Raw genomic sequence first — 19,502 nt, 5'->3', positions numbered from 1 at the left:
CCTTGCACAGCCAGTGTCTGTTCTGACCGGTGGGCGGCCCAGGGCCTGATGAGGGATGGGCACGTCACTGTCACCCCTGTGGGCGGCCAGCTCAGGCTCGGGGTCACAGGGTGGCGGCGCCCTATGGAACCAGGGGCCTCGCCCGCTCTAGCTGGAGCCAAGCAGCCGCCCCAGAGCCAGCGGCTCTACAGGTCAGCAGGGAGGGGCGCAGGGGCTCCGGGCCGGGCCCGCCGCCGGCCTCACTGGGTCCCCTCCCTCGGCCGCGCAGATGTGCCCCGGCCTGAGCGAGGCCCCGGAGCTCTACAGCCGCGGCTTCCTGACCATCCAGCAGCTGGCCCCGCTGCCGCCTCCGCCCGTCATGAACTACATCTTCCTGCTGCTCTGCCTGTGCGGCCTGGCGGGCAACGGGCTGGTGCTCTGGTTCTTCGGCTTCTGCATCAGGAGGAGCCCCTTCTCCGTGTACTTCCTGCACCTGGCGGGCGCCGACGCGGGCTACCTGTCCAGCAAGGCCGTGCTGTCCGCGCTCAGCACCGGGGGCTTCCGGGGCGCCTTGGCCGAGTACGTGCGCGCCGTGGGCCGCGTCCTGGGGCTCTGCACCTTCGTGGCGGGCGTGAGCCTCCTGCCGGCCGTCAGCTGCGAGCGCTGCCTCTCCGTCATCTTCCCCGCCTGGTACTGGCGCCAGCGGCCCAAGCGCCTGTCGGCCGTGGTGTGCGCCCTGCTCTGGACCCTGTCGCTCCTGGTCACCGGCATCCACAACTACTTCTGCGCGTTCCTGGGCCGCCAGGCGGCCGGGGCGGCCTGCAGGCACACGGACATCTTCCTGGGCGTCCTGCTCTTCCTGGTCTTCTGCCCGCTCATGGTGCTGCCCTGCCTGGCGCTCGTCCTGCACGTGGAGTGCCGGGCCCGGCGCCGCCAGCGCTCCGCCAAGCTCAACCACGTCGTCCTGGCCGTGGTCTCGGTCTTCCTCGTGTCCTCCATCTACCTGGGGATCGACTGGTTCCTCTTCTGGGCCTTCCAGATCCCGGCCCCCTTCCCCGAGTACGTCACCGACCTGTGCATCTGCGTCAACAGCAGCGCCAAGCCCGTCGTCTACTTCCTGGCCGGCAGGGACAAGTCGCAGCGGCTGTGGGAGCCCCTCAGGGTGGTCTTCCAGCGGGCCCTGCGTGACGGGGCCGAGCTCGGGGAGGCCGGGGGCGGCACACCCAACACGGTCACCATGGAGATGCAGTGCCCCCCCGGGAACACCTCCTGAGGGGTGGGCACCTGCGGGGGAGACGGGCGAGCAGACCCCCAGAGACCCTTCCCGGGGACAGGATCTGGGCAGCCGCCCCGGTGCCCCAGGACAGGAAAGCCTGCCTCCCGCCCCCCAGGACCCCTTCTCACCGGGCTGGAGGCTCCATGAGGGACCAAGCAGACCCGTGGCCTCGCCGGGCCCGCCCCCACCCGGCCACTCTCCTCCGTCCGCGGCCCACTGCGCAGAAGGCGTCCCGGGTGGCAGGGCCCTCCTCGCCCCAGGCTGGTCCAGAGAGGAGGGGAGAGGGGCCACCTGCTGCCCCTTTTGACAAGTTCCCCTTGAAAAGGACACAACCGGCTTCCTCCCGCCGTGGGGTGGACCCGAACAAACGGAGCTACACGGGAGAGGGTGGGGGGTAACCTGCCTAGTGGCTCAGTCCTTCTGCAGGTGGCGCCCCTGCCCCCTCGATGAACCCTGTGGTGACTTTAATGGGTGTGTTTCTGGTCACAGCGAGCAGGGGGGAGACGGAGGACCCCGGGCAGTTGGGGTAGGTCACCCTCTTTGCTGGCTCCATGCCAGCGGGCCCCAGCACCCTCCCGGAGCACGGAGCACGGGGTGTGTCTCGGCTGCTGTCCTCCCGGTACCCCGGCGCCTGCAGACCACCCAGGCTGTCTCTGGGGCCCGGGCCCCACCCGAAAGTGGGCACTGGCTCTACCTGGCCACCGAGCCCACCTCCAAGCACAGGGACCCCGTATAGCCAAAGGAAGTTTTATGAAATAAACGTACGTCAATAAAGGTTTTATATCTTACTGCCTCGGTCCTGCCCGTGGTCTTGTTCCCCCGCTAAGGTTCCCGGGCAGCGGCCTTTCCATGCACCCCTCCCCCACCGCCACCTGCTCCGCCCGCAGCTGTTTCCTCTCCGGGCTGGTCCCCCTCCCCTCCGATGGTCTGTGCCCCCCCCCGACATGCTCCCTCTCGAGGTGAGCTTTGGTCCTCGGCGACACGCGCCATGCCCCGGGTGCCCTCTCTCACCACCCAGGTGCCGTGCTCCCCCGGGGACCTCGGTTATCATCACGTCTACCTGGCGCCAGGCCCTGTGCTGGCTGCCCGGGCTCTGCCTGTGAGGGGCACAGATGTCCACACGGAGGCCCCCTGGGGTGGGGCTGCACCCTCTCCCACCCCGCCCTGTCCAAACGCCCTGAGGCAGGGTTGCCCTTGTGCCGGCACCTCCCTACCTCACCACAGAAGCCGGGGCCCCTCCCAGGAGACGGCAGGAAAGGGCCCTGCCTGCCCCCTGCCTCAGGTCAGCCCCACCCTGGGCTCCTGGGGTCCAGCACGGCCCCCAGCTCCTTTGTGGAAGCTCTGGGGACCCTGCCACTTCATGGGCCCAAAGAGAGAGCAGGGCAGGGGCACCAGAGGCCAGGTCAGGGGCAGGCCCCTCTTCCTCAGAGCCAGGAGGGGGCCCAAGGGCCGTGTCCAGGCTCTGAGCAGGAGGGGTGGTTAGCTGAGTGGACTGCCCATCAAGGGAGGGCACCTCCCACCCCCGGCTGGCATCCTACCCTGGTGGCCCCAGCGCAGGGGCTGCAAGCTGATCCCCACGTGCACGTCCCCAAGGGCCACTCTCTTGGCCACCCCAGGCCATTGCTCCCAAGCTCTCATTTCCAACAGTCCCAGCCATGCCCAACAGTCCCTGCCAGCAAGGCCACTGACCTGGGGAGAGAGGGGGCCCCCCTGTGGTTTCAGAGCTTCAGCTGATGGAGGTCAGGTGCCCACCCGCCCTTCTCCCAGCAGCTGGGGTCACCTCCCCAGGCCACCCAGAGAATTCCAGGGGAGCAGAGTTGGTCCACCACGTCTGTCATGTCTGGGGACTCAGAGAAGCCAGGCAGGGTCCTAGGACATACGTGAGGGGGCCAACCAGGACCCAGAAGCTTCCCTGATCATTCCTCATGGCACAACGCCTCCCAGGCCTGAAGCTGGCTGAGGGGGCACTTGGGGGCCCGGGTTTTCAGTGCCCGGAGTTTGCCTCTTCCTGGGGGACACCCACCCCAGGCTTCCAGCCCAGAGCCCTTGTGGGGAGCTCCCTCCCCAACCAGGAGCTTGAAGTGGCCTCGCTGCCGAGGCTCAGAGCCCACGCCCAGTGGGTGGGTGGGTGGGCATCCCTCACCCACTACCGAGGCCTGGTGGTGAGCAAAGGGCTGGGCCTGGGTATGATCGTGAATCCGTCCTTACAGGTGCCAGGCTGGGGAGGGGGAGGGGTGAACGCCAGGATCTGGGCCCCTCCCAGCCAGGGGACACTTCCCGTGTGCCAATCACTAGATCACTACAGCCTGTCTAGGGAGCAAGCCCTCCTCTCCCCCGGCCACCCACGGTCCCAGGAGGATCTCTGCACCTCCCGCCCACGCCCTGAACCACCTCACCTCTGGGCTAGTGGAGGGAGGCCCACGGATGACCACGAGCAGCCTCCACTTCCCTCCCCGCTCCCCCAGTGTTTAACTATTCAAGCGCCCCACGGAGCCAGGCAGGGATGGGCCATGGGCTGTCCTCCCGCCCCACCCATAAGGCAGCACAGCTGGGCCCCAGCGCCCCCCACCAGCCTGCCCTCTGGGTGTCTCGTGCAGGCCAGAGGCTCAGGCCCCGAGCGTCACGGATTTTCACCCCGAGACTGTCGAGCCAGCCGTCTAGCCATCTGCCCTGACAACCACTGGTCCGCAGAACTGAGTTTCGGGCAGTGGGTACCGCTGTTTGTACTAAGGACAAAGAAAGAAGGCCAGTGCCCTTGCCCGGCTCCCCCGGTTGTCACCAAGCCCGGCTTTCTACCCCCTTGGGACACGCAGGGTGGGCCGGGGAGGGACGGAGCTCTGCCCTTTCTCATAGTCCGGATCGCCACCCTCTCTGCGAAAATGAACGGGCCAGAAGCCCACCCACTCTGTCAGACAATGCAGGGGATGGGCGGGCGGGTCCAAAGCAAGCCTCGGAAAGGGGGTGCACCACCTACCAGCCGCGGGACCTCGGTCTTGCTGTGCCTTGGTGTCCTCAATACTGCGGTCAGGCATCGGGCAGGTGAAGGGGAGGGAGGCGAAGGGGATGGGGCGGTGGCCACGGAAGGAGGGACATGCCCGGGAGCAGCCCATCCCTGGCACAGGTGATTAAGGCAGTGACTGCCATTCATCAGGGAAGGGCCTACTGTGTGCAGTGGGCCCTGTGCTACGAGCTCCGCCCACACATCTCATTTCATCTTCAGCAGCTGTGAGCGCCCACAGTGGGAGCCGGGCTCGCAGACGGAGCTCCTCTCCCAAGGTCAGTCCCGGCAGGTGCCCGGCCCTGGCTGGAGCCCCAGTCACCGGCCACAGGCTCCGGCAGGGACCACCTCGCTTCCCTGGAAGCTCAGGCCCCTGACCTGTGTGTTTCCCACCAGCAAAGCACGCATGGGGAGCTGGGGTTCGGGGGGATGCCTATCACAGCCCAAGGACACCCCGGACGTCCTTGCTGGATTCCACACTCAGCTGAGACCAAAGGGACAGCCCTGTGTCAGGCTGTGGGCATTTGAATCGATGTGGGGGTGGGAGGCAGACACGTGTTCGGCAGGGGGCCCAGCGAGTACAAAGCCCGAAAGCCGGGCCCCTTCCTGCCTCCTACCCGGGGAGAGGGAGCAGGCCGCCCGCTTTCTCCAATCCCGCGTCCGCCCTGGTTTTGCGATAACTCGGGTTTCCTAGTGTTTGCCAGAATTTTAAAACCCCAGATCTTCTGGCATAAGCACAGCTTGGGTCACAGCCCTCAGCCGAGAGGATCCCTCCCTCCCAGGGACCCCGGGCTCCGGCAGAGGCAGGACGGAGGGACGGCGCGTTTCTGGCCCAGCCTCCCGACGCCCGAGGTGAAGCCAGGTCCGAGGAGGCAGCCGCGCCCTCAGCACACGCTGACGAGGCCCACGCTGTGCAAACACAGGCGAGATCCTCCCGGATCAGGACAACTGGGAGCAAGAGCAAAACAGCCTATTTTAAGCCAGAGGGGGCTGGAGAGCCGCCAGCAGGGGCTTGGAGGAAACAACAGGGCACAGTTCACGGAGCCGAGCCTCATGGAAAACTGCTTCAGCGCGTCGGAATGCCAGCCGGAGTTTCCTGGCAACTCGGAGGCCTGCCCGCGGGCAGATGTTCTCCGAGAGCCTTTCTAATTGGTTTAACTGCGGTCTGATTGACGCACAGTCACACGTACCTATTTAACACACCGTCGGTGACCTCTGACACGGGCACAGCGTGTCTTCCCCAAGCCAATGCGTGGGCCGTGTCCATCCGCTCCAGAGAGGTCGTTTCCGACATGGCCGGCTCCTGGCTTACAGCTGACGAATTCAGCGATCCCAGCAGAAAGAGGGGGTCCCCTCTCTGAGGATTTGAACAAAAGCCCCAGTGATTGCACCCACTGGTCAGGCCCCAGTCACACGCCAGCCCTGGAGCGGGGGGCGTGGCCAGGAGGGTGGGGAGGACACCCTGCGCATCTCCCCTCAACCCGCGGGTCTGAGAGCTGAGGACAGCCTCTGGCCAACAGCCAGCAAGGAACTGAGCCTCTCGGTCCAACAGCCTGCAAGGACCTTAATGGTATTTGGCTCCCTTGTTTGCGATCAGTTCCATGAACTAGTAACCAAAACCAGGCCCCTTGCTGAGTCACAGGCCTTGAGCCTAAACCCTGGACCAGGGTGCTCTCACTGGGGCATGGGTGCTCTCACTGGGACATGGGTGCTCTCACTGGGGCATGGGTGCTCTCACTGGGGCATGGGTGCTCTCACTGGGGCATGGGTCTCGGGGCCTCAGCCCTCCCTCGGGCCTCCGCTGTGAGGGCCTCCATGGGACCCAGGAGCAATGAAAACAACTGTCCTGGGAGAGGCTCCTGGAGGCAGGACGTCCACCATGGCCCCAGCTCAGCAAGCCCAGAATAAAAGCCTGTGACAGTCCAGGCGGTTCCTGTAAAATCAGGACGGTCCCCGTCACGTGGGGACGGCCATGGCACAGTGGAGCCTCCCAGTCCTCACTCCCCTCTGTTACCAAGGTGGATCTGGGGTTTGTCACAGTGTCAACGTCTGAGGCCCCACCTTTCCTCTCCTCGCTCACATTTGTTTCCAAGGCTGAAGTCCAATGCGTCCCACACTCCCCCCTCCTCTCCAGGGCAGGGCAGGAGGGTGAACACTTGGCTCCAGGAGCCCAGACATCAGCGGCCCAGCACGCAGCACCTGCTCGGGTGCGGCAGGTGGCCTGGCACCTGTGTGCCAGGTGATACAGGTGCTGTGTCAGCCCCCACCCTGCCCTGGAGGGACCCAGGGTAATCCGGGTTCTTCACCAAACCCATCCCTCCCTCTCGTCTGGTGCAGCCGCTGGCCGACGTCCCCTGATTCTCGGCGGAGCTGAGGGAGGGCGAAGGGCATCCAAGCAGCTCAGCGAGGACTTGGACGCTCTGGTCACCTAAACCACATGGTCCCCAACTAGCAAGTGGCAGAACTCAGACATGGACTCCAGGTGCAGTGCTCCTTTCTCCCCCCGCCCCACTCAGTGTGCAGAGCCCTGGGCAGGCCCATCGTGCCGGCAGCTGGGGCGGATGTAATGGCCTCTCCTAGCCCACAAGAGCCTGTTCCCTCCACTGCCCTGCCCTGAGTCCCGACAACGGAGCCAGCTGCCCCAGGCGGCCTCCAGGAAGGATGGGGGAGGGATGAGTCTCCTATGGCTCCCCGCAGGCCCCCAGCCCTCCCCTGGGCAGGAGCCGAGGGCGCCCCTGGCCGGGCCCATTAGCCCCCGCTGGCTCTTCGCAGGCCTCCGGTGGGTGGGGGCCCTTCCTGCATTTATACCTCAAGTCCCCTCTGGCTTCACAGAGGGACCCAGGTTCTCCGAAGGGTCCTGGGGACCGGGCTCCTCTGAGGCCCAGGTGGGAGACTGAGGAGGAAGCTGAAAGGCTGGGCCAAGGGAACCTGCCGAAGGGTCGGAGCGCCAGAGCTCAGAGGGGCAGCCACCCTTCCCTGAAGGACTGAGCGCCGCATCGGGAGCGGGTGAGAGGCCCCCGTTTTCACTCTGGGTGGAGGTGGGCGAGCATGGTGGGAACTAGCGATGCCTTGCGGCCCCGCTAGCCCCAGGTGAGCTCGGTGACCCGGGCAGGTGTCTCAACTTCTCTGGTCCTGAATCTTCTACACGGGGCTAATGAAGCTGCCTCACACCAACTTCAAGTTCATATCGCCCACGGGTGCTGCCACATGCAGAGCCCCCACCAGTGGTGATGGCAGAGCCAGGCCAAGGTGAGACGTGCAGGTGCCAGGGGACACAACTTAAGGAGAAGACAGACAATTAGGTTTTGAAAAAGCAGCTTATGAAACAACCGGGCAATATATTTTCACTCATGTAAAAAAAATGTGTATATAAATGCACAGAAGAAAACCTTCAAGGATGTGATCACACCCTCAACAGTGACATCAGGGTGAGGGCAGGGCAAGGCCTTACCTCTTGTTTACCTTTCAAATCTTGTAAAATATGACTGGTGTTTTATCTTTGCAATTTTAAAAAATCTTTAAAGTACAAGTAGAAATGCACAATAATAGCAGTCGTGGGAAATAACACATTTCCATCCGTCTTCAGTGGAATCAACAAAATTCAGACAAAACTTTAGAGGACAGGAATTTAGACCAAAGCTAACCCAACAGAGTCTGTATTTTAAGCCGTCATTTGTCAACGAGTCATCACTGAGCATTTGCTACACCAGGCGCTGTGCTAGGGACCCGGGGGACAAGGAGAGGGGTCATGTCAGACACAGGCCAGCTGTGAGCCTCATAGCCCAAGTGACACCCCACCTGAACGGGCGTGGGGAGACCGTGCAGAGGGAAGGAGGGCCGGCCGGGGAGTCAGGGGGGCACAGAGCATAGCACTTAGCCTGGGGGCCACTCCGCATTATTGAGCGCCTACTGTGTGCCGGGACCTGGTGCAGGTGTGACCGAGACATGCACGTCCCTGACCACTGCACGGGTCCCATCACTGCGGAGATGCCGGACGTTAAGAACCACGTGGTCCATTTCGATGCAGTGCATGTGTTGTTTGCTTTTATCAGGAACTGCTCACAGGTCGTGAGTTCCTTTCAGCCAGGGCTTCGGTTGCTCAGGTGCCGTAACAAAACGCAGCAGACAGGGTGGCTCAAAAACAGGCGTTTCTTTCTCACAGGTCCGGAGGCTGGAAGTCTGAGATCAAGGTGCCTACCCTTTGGTCCCTGGAGCCCTCCTCTTGGCTTCAGCTGGGAGAGGGAGGGAGGGAGGGAGGGAGGGAGGGAGGGAGGGAGGGAGGGAGGGAGGGAGGGAGGGAAGGCCCTCTGGTGTCTCTTCGTAAGAGGACACTAATCGCATTAGGTCAGGGCCCCACCCTTATGACCCCGTTTAACTTTAATTACCTCCATATAGGCCTCATCTCCAAATACAGTTGCACTGGGGGTTAGAGCTTCGACAGGTGAATTTGAGGGGGACACAATTCAGTTCACAGCAGTCAGGATAAGGGCTCCTCTCTCTTCAAGCCTCCCAAACCCCTCTTCTCTTTCCTCAATCCCAATATTTGACCTCCCTTCTACTTCCGCTGAAAAAGGGGACGCCTAAGAAACAGCAGTGTCATCTCCCCACCTCCTATCCCACAACCACGGCTGGATCCTCCGATTCTCCCGGGTGGTGCCCCAGCCCCCAGCCCCCAGCCCCCAGCCCCCAGCTGGGCCCACCCCTCTGCCATGTCGGTCCCCTCGCCTCTCACCCCCCCCCCCCCGCCAAGGGGCCCCTTTCTTGTATCATCAGTTTCTCCCTCTCTGCTGAATCACTCCCATCCACACACAAGCATTCAGTCAAGTCCTTCCTAAAAAAACAAACGAAAACAACAAATAAACCCTCTGCCTCTTGCCTCGCTTCTCTGCCCCATCACAACCACCACCTTCAGGAGGTCACCGCATCACCACCCTCCCTGAGTCCACGGCTGGCTCCTCGGTGCATTGGGGGGTCTCTGCTGCTGAGTGTCCCCCCCCAGAGGGTCTTCTGGAGCCGCCCCACCTAACATACCAGCCCCTCCCCCGCTTGGTGCCCCATCCCCCCGACCGGCTGTTATCTGTTAGTTTCACAGGACAGACCCCCCCGCCCCCCACTCGGGAGCAGTCATCGCGTCGGAGGCTGCGTTCCTCCTGCTTACCGACCATCTCCCCTCCGAGCTCATCTCCAGGAAGGCGGCAGGTCTGCCTGCTTGCCCTCCGCCCCAGGACCTGGACAGCACTGGCCCAGTCACCGCTAGGAAGAGGCCCGGGTGCTTCAGGGCCCCTGTCCAGGCCCCCGAACCCCTGACCCACAGCAGGTACGGCAGCTGAGTTCGATGTGTGGGGGGAGGTGGGGGACGTCAGCCTGGGAGCCCCATGTTATAAGGACAGTGCATCCCCACCCTGTCCACTCAGCCCGCGACCTTCCTCCCGGGAGAGTGGCCCAGACTCCCCAGAGTGGCCTTTGAGTAGACGGTGTCCACCGAGCCCTGTGGCATCGGGTCCAGACCGATAGGGAGGGGCCAGGGGAGCAGGGGTCCCAGCCTGGAGGAGCCTCCATCAGCCCTTCAGGGCTCCCCTTCATCTGGCCTCTCCCAGCTGCCCTCCCCCCTCAGGACCCCCAGGCCCCACCCGCCCCGAGTCCCCACCTTGTTAGCTCCCTCCCATGGTGGCAGCGGGTCACTGCGTCTGACTGCGTGTTCCCTCCACTGGGCTGTCCGTTCTCTGAAGACGGGCTTTGTCCGTCGTGGCCATTGCTGTGTGTGTGCCGTGTGCGTGCACATTTCTACATGCACTGCGCAGGTCTCTGTGTGTGTGCGTGTGTGTATGCGCTATGTTTTACATGTTGCATTATACATGTGTATGGCTGTGTGTGCTGTATGTACATGTGCACATTGTATTTGTATATGTGAGATACATATATATATATATCAGTATGTATCTGGCACATAGTATGAGTCTGATAAATATTATTTGAAGAAGAGAATTCTGATGGTAGCCACAGGGCACCTATGGAGCTTGGAAGCAAAGACACAATAGAGATGCTTGTTTTTTAAAAAACAAAAACAAAACGAAAAAAAACAGTTCTCAAAATACAAACCTCTAGCAAACTGACAAAGGGGGGAAAAAAGAAGTGAAGCCCGGCCAGTGTCGCTCAGTGGTTAGGCGTCAACCTGTGAACCTGGAGGTCACCAGGTCAATTCCCGGTCAGGGCACGTGCCCGGGTTTCGGGCTCCATCCCCAGTCGGGCACTTGCAGGAGGCAGCGGATCAATGACTCTCTCGTCATCGATGTTTCTCTCTCTCTCCCTCTCTCTCTCTCTTCCTTTCACTCTAAAATCAATAAAAACATATTTTTAGAAAAGAAGTGAAGGCACAAATAAAAATGGGCAGATAGAATGAAGCTTTTAAAAATTATAAAAGTATTATACCAGTAAGCAGGAAACCGGAAAGCAGGAACAGCTTTCTAGAAAAATCATAGTACCTGCTCTCACTCAAGAAGAGACTGAACCGCTGAGCAGGCCTGAAACGTTAAATAAACTGGAGTTGTAGGGTTTTTTCCAGGCTGCGCACGTCCACTGCCACATAAAAATTACCAGACCAGATGGTGTCACCTTCTGCCAAACCTTCAAAGAAAGATAATCCTTACAGGACACAAACTGTTCTAGAGCAGAAAGAAAAGGGGCGATCTCTCCGCATCGTTTTAGGGAGCCAGGGAAACCTTGCGGCTTTAACATAAAAAACAGAGATTGCACCAGGAGGGAAAGTGATGGGCCCATTCGCTTACAAACGTGGATGGAAATTTGCTAAAAAAAAAAAAAAAAAAGAAAGAAAGAAATCAGAGCACAGGGGCAGGGGGGAAACAGAGCAAGCTAGAAATGACTCGTCCTAGAAACATAGGGGTGAGCGAGCGTCAGGAAGCCTATCCCTATGTATTCGCCACAAAAATAGACTAAGGGAGGAAACAAAAGAAAACTTCCGTAGATGCAGGGAAAAAAAAACTGTAATAAATTTTATTGTTCATTTATGATTAAAAACAGCCAGAAAAACAGGAAGGGAATTTTTTCACCTTCATAAAAAATAACACCACACACCCTGCTCGGGTGGGGTGGCCCCGCTGGTTGGGGCGATAAAACGTCAAACCACAAAAAAGCTACTTTTCCACACAGTCACCTATGCGTATCCTAAAAACTATTGCTGACCAAAATAAAATAAAATAAAAACCAAAACCAGCAAGAATTCTACATCCCAACCACATGTACGGGAATTAAACACACTTCCCGGCCAATGCGGGGTGAGGGAGCGGAGCGGGGTGGAGGTGAAGAGGGGGCCCTAAATGACTTTATTTGGCTTTAAATAAGAAAGAGAAGCCTCAGAGGTGAGAGTCCTCGGGGCGCCGCCTGCAGCCCAGGCCTGAGCCCTGACCTTCTGGTCCCCGCGCCACGCTCAGCCACTGAACCACGCCCGCCACGCCCTGGGGTCCACCTTTTAATTTTCAGGATGAGAAGATTACAGGAGAGAGAGAAAAAATGACACAATCAATAGATGTAGAAAGAACCTTTGATAAAAGGCCACGGACACCGATTCATGATTTAAAAGGAAACCTGGAAACAAACAGAGGCTCTTCACCTGGCAAAAGGCCCGACAGCTGTGGGCACCCAAAGGTGGGCCCAGGGGCAGGTCCAGGGGCGCCGGGGACCTCCTGGAGAGGGGACAGGGCCACGCGAGGCCTGTTGCCGGGAGCGTGAGGGCCCCACGCGCGACCCTGGGAGGGGCAGGGGACGGGGGGGAGGGGGCCAGGGGGGTCCCAGAAGCGCCTGGTCCCTGCCGCGCGAAACCCCGCGCCCGCCCCTCCCACAGGACGAGCCGGACTCTGGGCCACAGCGAGGCCCCGCGTGGGCCCCCCGCGGCCCGCCGGGTGCCGGGCGCCCACCCGCGACGCCCAGGACGCCCCGCGTGCCCCGGTCCCGCGCCTGGCGGCCGCCCACCCGCGCTCCCCGCCCTGCGTGGCCGCCCCGCGGCCCTGGAGACGCGCCGGGGGTGGAGCCCCTCGCGTGGGGGGGGCCGAGCCCGCGGTCCCCGGTCCCCCGCGCTGGCCGCCGCCCTCTGCAGGGAGCCGCGGCGCGGGGACGAGGCGGGTGCCTCCGGGGGGCGCGGGGCGCGGCGCCCTGTCTCGGGCATCTTCGCCCCGCGGGGACCGCGTCCAGCGCCGCCCTGTCCGTGCGCGTGCGGAGGGCCCGCGGCGCCGGCGGCTGGTCCTCGGCTGCGCCCCCCCCCCGGGCCTCTGCGGGTCCCCCCTCCTGGCTGCACCGCGGCCTGGCGCGCAGTCCCCCCCCCCCAGCAGCAGCGCCAGCCCCGCCCGCGGCTTCCCGGGAGCCCCCCCAGCTGGAGGGCAGGGGACCCCCTCCGCCTACACCGAGGAGGCGGGCGCCTGAGAGCCCCGGCGGGGAGCCCCCTACCCGCCCCCCCCCCCCCCCCCCCCGCACACCTGCCCACCTGCACACCCGCACACCTACCCACCACACCTGCCCACCTGCACACCTGCCCACCTGCACACCCGCCCACCTGCCCACCTGCACACCTGCCCACCTGCACACCTGCCCGCCCGCACACCTGCCCACCTGCACACCTGCCCACCTGCACACCTGCCCACCTGCACACCCACACACCTACCCACCACACCTGCCCACCTGCACACCTGCCCGCCTGCACACCTGCCCACCTGCACACCCGCACACCTACCCACCACACCTGCCCACCTGCACACCCGCACACCTACCCACCACACCTGCCCGCCTGCACACCTGCCCACCTGCACACCTGCCCACCTGCACACCTGCCCGCCTGCACACCCGCCCACCTACCCACCACACCTGCCCGCCTGCCCGCCTGCCTGCCCTTGCCCATAGCCCTGCTGGCCTGCTGTGGGAAACCCCAGGGACTCCCCACCTCCCCCTGTCGGGGTCCCTTTCCCCCGCAGCACCCGTGTCCGGGACGCACAATGCCTCTCGGCGGGAAGATGAAATGTAATTTTCTCGTGGGGGGGGGTCCTCCGGTTGCAGAACAAAAGTGAGCTCTCGGCCCTGGCCTAGCCCGTTCTCGCCCCTTCCTGTCGCTAAGTGGCTCCTGTGACCTCCTGGCCCGGTGCTGGCCCCTGGGAGATGCCCCTGGCCCCCCTTCCCCGGGGTCCTGCTGATGCCCCCCAAGCCTGCCCCACAGCCAGTCAACCCTGTGGCCCTCCTGACCCAGCTGTCGCTGGCTGCAGGCCAGGGGACCGCCTGTGCTCCTGTCCTCGGGCCCCTGCAGGAGCCCTGCACCCACGGGGGGCTAGTTCGCTTTCCCCCAGAGGACGCACCAGGTCGCAGGTTCAGTCCCCGGCGAGGGCACGTACAGGAAGCAACCCACTGGTGTTTCTCTGTCACATCGATGTTTCTCGTTTCTCTCTCTCTCTCCCTTCCTCTCTCTGAAATCAATAAAGACTTTTTTTAAAAAAAATACAATTAAAGAGCAAAATAAACAAAACAGAAAGGCTTATGGACACACCGAACAAACGGATGCTGCCAGGCGGGAGGGGCTTGGGGGTGGGTGGAAAGGGCGAGGGGACTGAGAAGTACAAATTGCCGCTCATGAAGCAGCCCGGGGGTGGGGGTGAAGAACAGCACAGGGAACAGAGGCAATAACAGTGTAATAACCAGGCGGTGCCAGGTGGGTGCTAGACTTACCGGCGGGGGTCACTTCGTAAGTTATATAAATGTCTAATCATTATGTTGTGCACTTGAAACCAATATAAACTAATATTGAATGTCAACTGTAATTAAAAAATAAAAACAATTTAAAAAGTAGCTCATTAAGAGGAAGGAGCCATTTGGGGGAAAAGGGCGTCGACAGGCTCTTGGATTTTCATAATAAGGTAAACGAACAGGGTACCTTTGAGTAAGCACGCCGGGGAATGGTCCAGCCCTGTGCTGATTGGACCCCGGTGTCCCCAGCTTCACATCCCGGGTCCCCACGACCGCAGGGACACTGGCAACCAAAGAGCTAACGGGCGTCGTCAGCTCAAAGGCGCCTTCATATTAAACACACACAGGAAAACGTGCGAGGCCCAGAAACCTCACGGTTCGTTATGAAAACCCCGAGAGGGGTCTTCCTGGCTTGGTAACGATCCTGAGACCGTACAAGACGTTACCAGGGGTGGCGGGGAGGGGGGCCTAGGGGGGGCCCTAGGGGGGTAGCTAAGAAACCCTGTGAAACTATTAGTGGCGCAGAGCAGATTTCCACCTACAGAAAGAGAGAGTTCTTTCGGTTCTCTCTGCAAAGTACTCAGACTGTCGACGTGTGAAAAGGCATTTGAGGAGCGTTTGGCCAAGAGCGGTAGGAAAGAAAAAAAAAGTATGATTTTTTGTATTTGTATTATTTGCGGTATTTATCAGCTTTTACAAATCTGCCTTTGCTGCGATGACGCCTCGCACTCTAAATAAACACGCACTGTGGCATCGAACCCCGCGCCATAATCGTGTTCCCTTTCTCTCACGGAGCCCCCCTGCTGATAAGCTTCGGGCTCCGCCAAGTTTAGCCTGGACGCGGGGCAGAGGTTCCCCGTTCAAACCGCCGGGCCGTCAGCGGGCCCCACGGGTCAGCCCAGGGCAGGTGCGGCCAACCGCACGTCGCTCATGGCCGCCCTATCCGCGAGCCGCGGGGGCCTGGCCGGCGCTGCCAGGACGGCACCGGGTCCGTCAGGTCGACGGGAGGGCGACTCAGGCCCCGGTTTCTTGTTGGGGACCTGGGCTGAAACTCGAGGACCTTCTGCGCCGATGCTGAAAGAAACTCTGTTTTATTTCATTCTTGTTTCTTTGGGAGACTGGAGGCCGAGGTTCGTTTGGAAAAAGCAAATGTGCTTCTGCGATTAGCACAACCCGTTCCGTTCACAACTTCACAGTTTTGTTCTTCGCTCGACAAACATCCACGGGCGCTTCCTGCGAGCCACGCACGGCTCGCGAGGGCCTGCACGTCTGTCCGTGGGAAGGAGATGCCGAGAAGTTTCCAGGAGCCACAGGGCAGAGCCTGGCCCTAGGAGCCCACGGCTGGGGAGCCACCGGGCGGCTTCTCCTCCCGCCCTGGCCCTGGAGGGAGCTCCATCCAGCAGGCTAATCCCCCCCCCCCCGCCCCTTCACGCGCCCTTGCTGTGGACCGATCCCCGGCTTCGCGCGTGGCCTGAGGGCAGCAGGCCTTGGGACTCACCACCAGCGAGCGCGTGGACCGAGGGAGCGGGTCCGGGGCGTGCACAGCGGGAGGGCGCCCGCTTACTAAGCCCAAGAGGAATGTGTTGATACGCGTGTGTTTATAGAAACCATACCCCGTGTCCACGCCCCCGCGGCTGGATGTGGTCCTAGGCGTTTGCACGATGCCGGTTGACACAGATCTGAAACTCGCCCCGGCCAGGGGCTGGGATGGCAGAGAGCTCTGGGCTTCGTGGGGATGGAAGGACCCCAGCTCCTCAGGGAAACAGAGGCCATGTGGCCTGGGGTCTCCCTGCCCCCGCCACGGCCCCAGGGAGGGCCCAGAGGGACCCAGGCTGGGCAGTGCCAGGGCACCCGAGATGCTCGGCGGTGAGGGGCCAGAGGTTTTGGAAACAGGTGAATTAGGAGAAGGCGTGTGCAGGTGGGCTTGTGGCCAGGGCGGTCCCACGTCCAATGCCCTGTCCGGATAAATAACCTCTGACGCGATGGCCTCCTGCCTTTTTTTTTTCCTGTTTTTTTGGTTAGGTTGTATGATGTGATTTTTAAAAGGTGTACAACATAGTGATTTAATACATACACTCTGGGACGCGATTGCCACCTCTCCCCCAAGGTCAGAGCTTCCAGGAGGCTCCCTGCCGCCCGGGGCCCTGCAGCGGTCGCCTCTGCCCCAGCCCCACGCTGCCCCACGAGGCCCCGAGGACAGTCAGCAGGGCATACGGCCGGCGGATGCCAGTCACCTGGAGTCAGGCCTGGACACCCCGGCTCCCCGCTGCACACACGCAACGGGCAAGACCCCTGCATGGCGAGCGTGAGCTAACGTGAGACAAGCACACTCATTATTAGGAGCATTTCGGCAGCACTTCCTGCGCCATTAAGTCACCCACCAGCCAGGCCAGAAACGTGGAAACCTTCCCGGTTTCCGAGGACAGGCCGCTCGGGGAGAGCGAGGGAGCAGAGCGAGCCCGACCACAGCACCAGGGACACCGGAGTCCTCAGCCTCCGGGCAGGGGGCCGCCTTTAGAGCCTCCGCGTCCCGCTGCGCTGTCCCAATTCCTGAGCCCCAGGACCTGGAGCAGGCCACAACGTTTTGGGTAAATTTGTGATGTAGCCATAGTAACGGGAGCAGCCGCTTTCCCTCTGATGCATCGGAAAGCCCTGCCCCAGGGAACCGGGCTCCGGTCCCAGCTCCGAGCTGCCCTCCTAGTCCCGTCACCCCCAGGACAGCACCCCGCATCCTGCCGCAGCAGGAGCCTCGGGCCCACGGCCTCCACCCTCTGGCTGCCAGGTTCCCGTCTGTTTTCTGGATCACAAGGGTCTTTCCCTTCCTTTAAGCAAGGCTCCCTGTTTTGAAAACTTTTCCCATTTTTCGTATCACAGTGAAGGGTCACAGATGGGGGTGCTGTGCCTCTAAGCAAGACCTGCATTGGCATCTTGACCAGAAGTCCCCCTTCTGTGCCTCCTACAAATTGGGCTGCCCCTCTCCGGTGGGGGCCACGGGATCCCCAGTGAGGTCTGCACCTCCCGCTGGTCTCGAGTGTGCTGGGCGGCAGGGCCCTGCCTTGGCATCTCTGCACCGTGGGAACAAGAGACAGTGCCCATCAGTAGATGAGTGGATAAAAAGCTGTGAATGGGACATTCACACCACGGAATACTACGCAGCTATAAAGAAGGACCCCTTACCCTCTGAGGCAGCATGGAGGGACCTGGAGAGTATTACGCTGAGTGAAATAAACCAGTCAGAGAAAGACAAACATCACATGACCTCACTCATATGTGGAATCTAATGAACAAAATAAACTGATGAACAAAAAAGATCCAGAGGCACAGAAGCAGGGAGCAGACTGAGGGACCTCAGAGGGAAGGGGCGGGGGTGTATTAACCAATGAACTTATGTGCATATATGCAAAACCCATGGACAATAGTGCGGTGAAGGCCTGGGGAGGGGGCGAGAGCAGGGCGGAGGGGACATCTGTAATACTTTCAACAATAAAGATAAATTTTAAAAAAGAGAGACAGGTTCACCCTGGCGCAGTGCCCCGTTCAGAGAGAGAGGCGGCACCCGGATGGTACTTGCCAGGCCCTGGCCCCACGAACCCCTAGTGCTAGAGGAGACGTCGCCAGTCAGCTGCAAGCTCTGGCCTTGCGGCTTGAGGACAGGGTGCGAATGGAACCGGGACACCAGGACGAGCCATTTGCTAAAGATGACAGGCCAGAAATTTCTGGCACTGGCTGGGCTCCCCCACCGCCGCCCCCAACTTCCTTCCATCCACCCAGAGCCACAGCAGCCTCCACAGCATCTCTGTGCAAATTAGAAACTGGGAGCCCTCGCCTCGAGCGGCCGCAGCCCTTGTGCGTGACTTGATGGGCAGGGCGCGGGGGGCAATGCAGGCCCAAGTCGCCCCCAAAAAGCCCAACTGCACAGTCGTATGCAGGGCCTGCTCTGTGCACCCTGAGCAGTGAGCAGGGCCACCTCAGGCCAGGACCACCCAACAGCTGAAGCCTTCCTCCCGCGGAGTCTTCTTCCCTGGGTCTGGGGGACTAAAACGTGTTTAACAGGAAATAAAGGGGTATAAGAAGCCCTGTGGTGGGGTCTGTTTCTCTACCTCATTTCATGAAAAGAATCCAAGTATGGCCACCCCATCGAGAGACTCGCCTCGGGTTCGGAGCACACCCCAGAACAGCGGTTTCCAAGTGTTTCCGAACGCTCCCATCAACAACCTACGTAAAACCGACGCACCGAGACCGAGCGGGATTTACTCCAGGAATTCAAGGTTGGTTTAACATTGAACAGGCAGTTGATGTGAGGCGCCTTCTTAACCAAATAAAGAACCAGCCCCACAAGGCCATCCCAACAGGCACGGAGAACGTATGTCAGAGCCCAACCCCTAGTCACGACTTAAACATGGCAGCTCCAGTAAAAAATGTATAAGTAAAAAGCAACTCTCAGAAACGGAAGACGGAGGGAACGCCGCCCGATAGGCACCCAGGCACCGGGGGCTGAGTGCGGTGAGGGCTGCCCGGCCCCACGCGTTTCCTCAATTCCGAGCGGGACACAGGCCGCAGGCGGGTTTCTCGGCTGGTAACCACACCTCTGTAAGCTGCTCGGCGCCAGCGGAGGGGAGCCCTAAGAGGTGCTGCAGAGGAGGGGGGGGACCGCTGCTAGGCAGCCAAATGCGGGAGAACTGACAGAACAGTTCACCAACGGGGCGACCCTCTGGCAGCCGTGAAACTCCCCGGCCGGGAGGAGCAGCCTGCTCATTCCCTCCCCTTCTCCTCCAAGCAAAGAAGTTTCCAGACCAAATAAGGCTGCAGACTTTGCAACGCTCCTGGCACCGAGCGTAGTTCCTTTTAAGTGCCAGGCTATAGCTCAGGCTCAGAGTCCCAGAGCAGCGCGGTGCCCATCGGCCCACGGATGCCTCTCGGTAACGCGGCCAACAAACCCAGGTAAACACTGGGCAGCCGGCTGGCCGCCGTCCTCGACCCACCAGTAGGAGGCGAGAGCGAGCCGACTGCTCGGAAGGAAGCCGGTGCCCCCACGCAAGGGGCAGGACGCCCAAACCAGCAGCACTCCTGGGGCCCCCAGTGCCCGGCCTGGGCCTTGAGCAGCCAAGGCCGTCTGCTGCACCCATGCGAGGAGCCACGTGTGCATCTATCCCGCGGTCATTGGGGCTTTGCTAGATGAGAGGGACAGCAGACTTTTTTGAAGTGTCAGGCGCTGTTTCAGGGCCTTTTGATGTTTAAGGCATTTCCCAGTGAGATATATCCTGTCGTTTCCCCATTTTACAGAGGCGGAAGCTGAGGCACGGGCCCACGCAGGCTGTATGGGGTAAACCTGGGAATGAACCCGGCGGGGCTGACAGGCTCCAAAGCCAGGCTCCATTCTGTGCGTAGGGCCCCCTCCTGGGCCCCCACAGGACGGGAAGCCTGCGCTCCGGCTGCTCCTGCAGGCCGCCCAGCAGGGGTCACGCTTGCTGGCTGGGAGGACGGTTGGTGTGGGATGTTTCTTTCTTTTGG

General features: G+C 61.2%; 1 protein-coding gene across 1 annotated transcript; it reads left to right on the top strand.

Moving 5' to 3' along the window:
- Positions 1–268: 268 nt before the first annotated feature.
- On the top strand, positions 269–1,252 carry LOC107537412 (mas-related G protein-coupled receptor member F). Its single transcript, XM_016213421.2, has one exon. It carries the CDS (start codon positions 269–271, stop codon positions 1,250–1,252), a length of 984 nt encoding a protein of 327 aa, XP_016068907.2.
- The last annotated feature ends 18,250 nt before the right edge of the window (positions 1,253–19,502 follow it).

This window comes from Miniopterus natalensis, chromosome 11, assembly GCF_054644295.1.
Source record: "Miniopterus natalensis isolate mMinNat1 chromosome 11, mMinNat1.hap1, whole genome shotgun sequence".
Classification (NCBI taxonomy): Eukaryota; Metazoa; Chordata; class Mammalia; order Chiroptera; family Miniopteridae; genus Miniopterus; species Miniopterus natalensis.
The sequence above is the reverse complement of the archived record's forward strand: the minus strand, read 5'-3'. Positions and strand labels throughout refer to the sequence as shown.

Coding starts and splice junctions, on each gene's coding strand:
- LOC107537412 (XM_016213421.2), top strand. CDS start 269: ATGTGCCCCGGCCTGAGCGAGGCCCCGGAGCTCTACAGCCGCGGCTTC.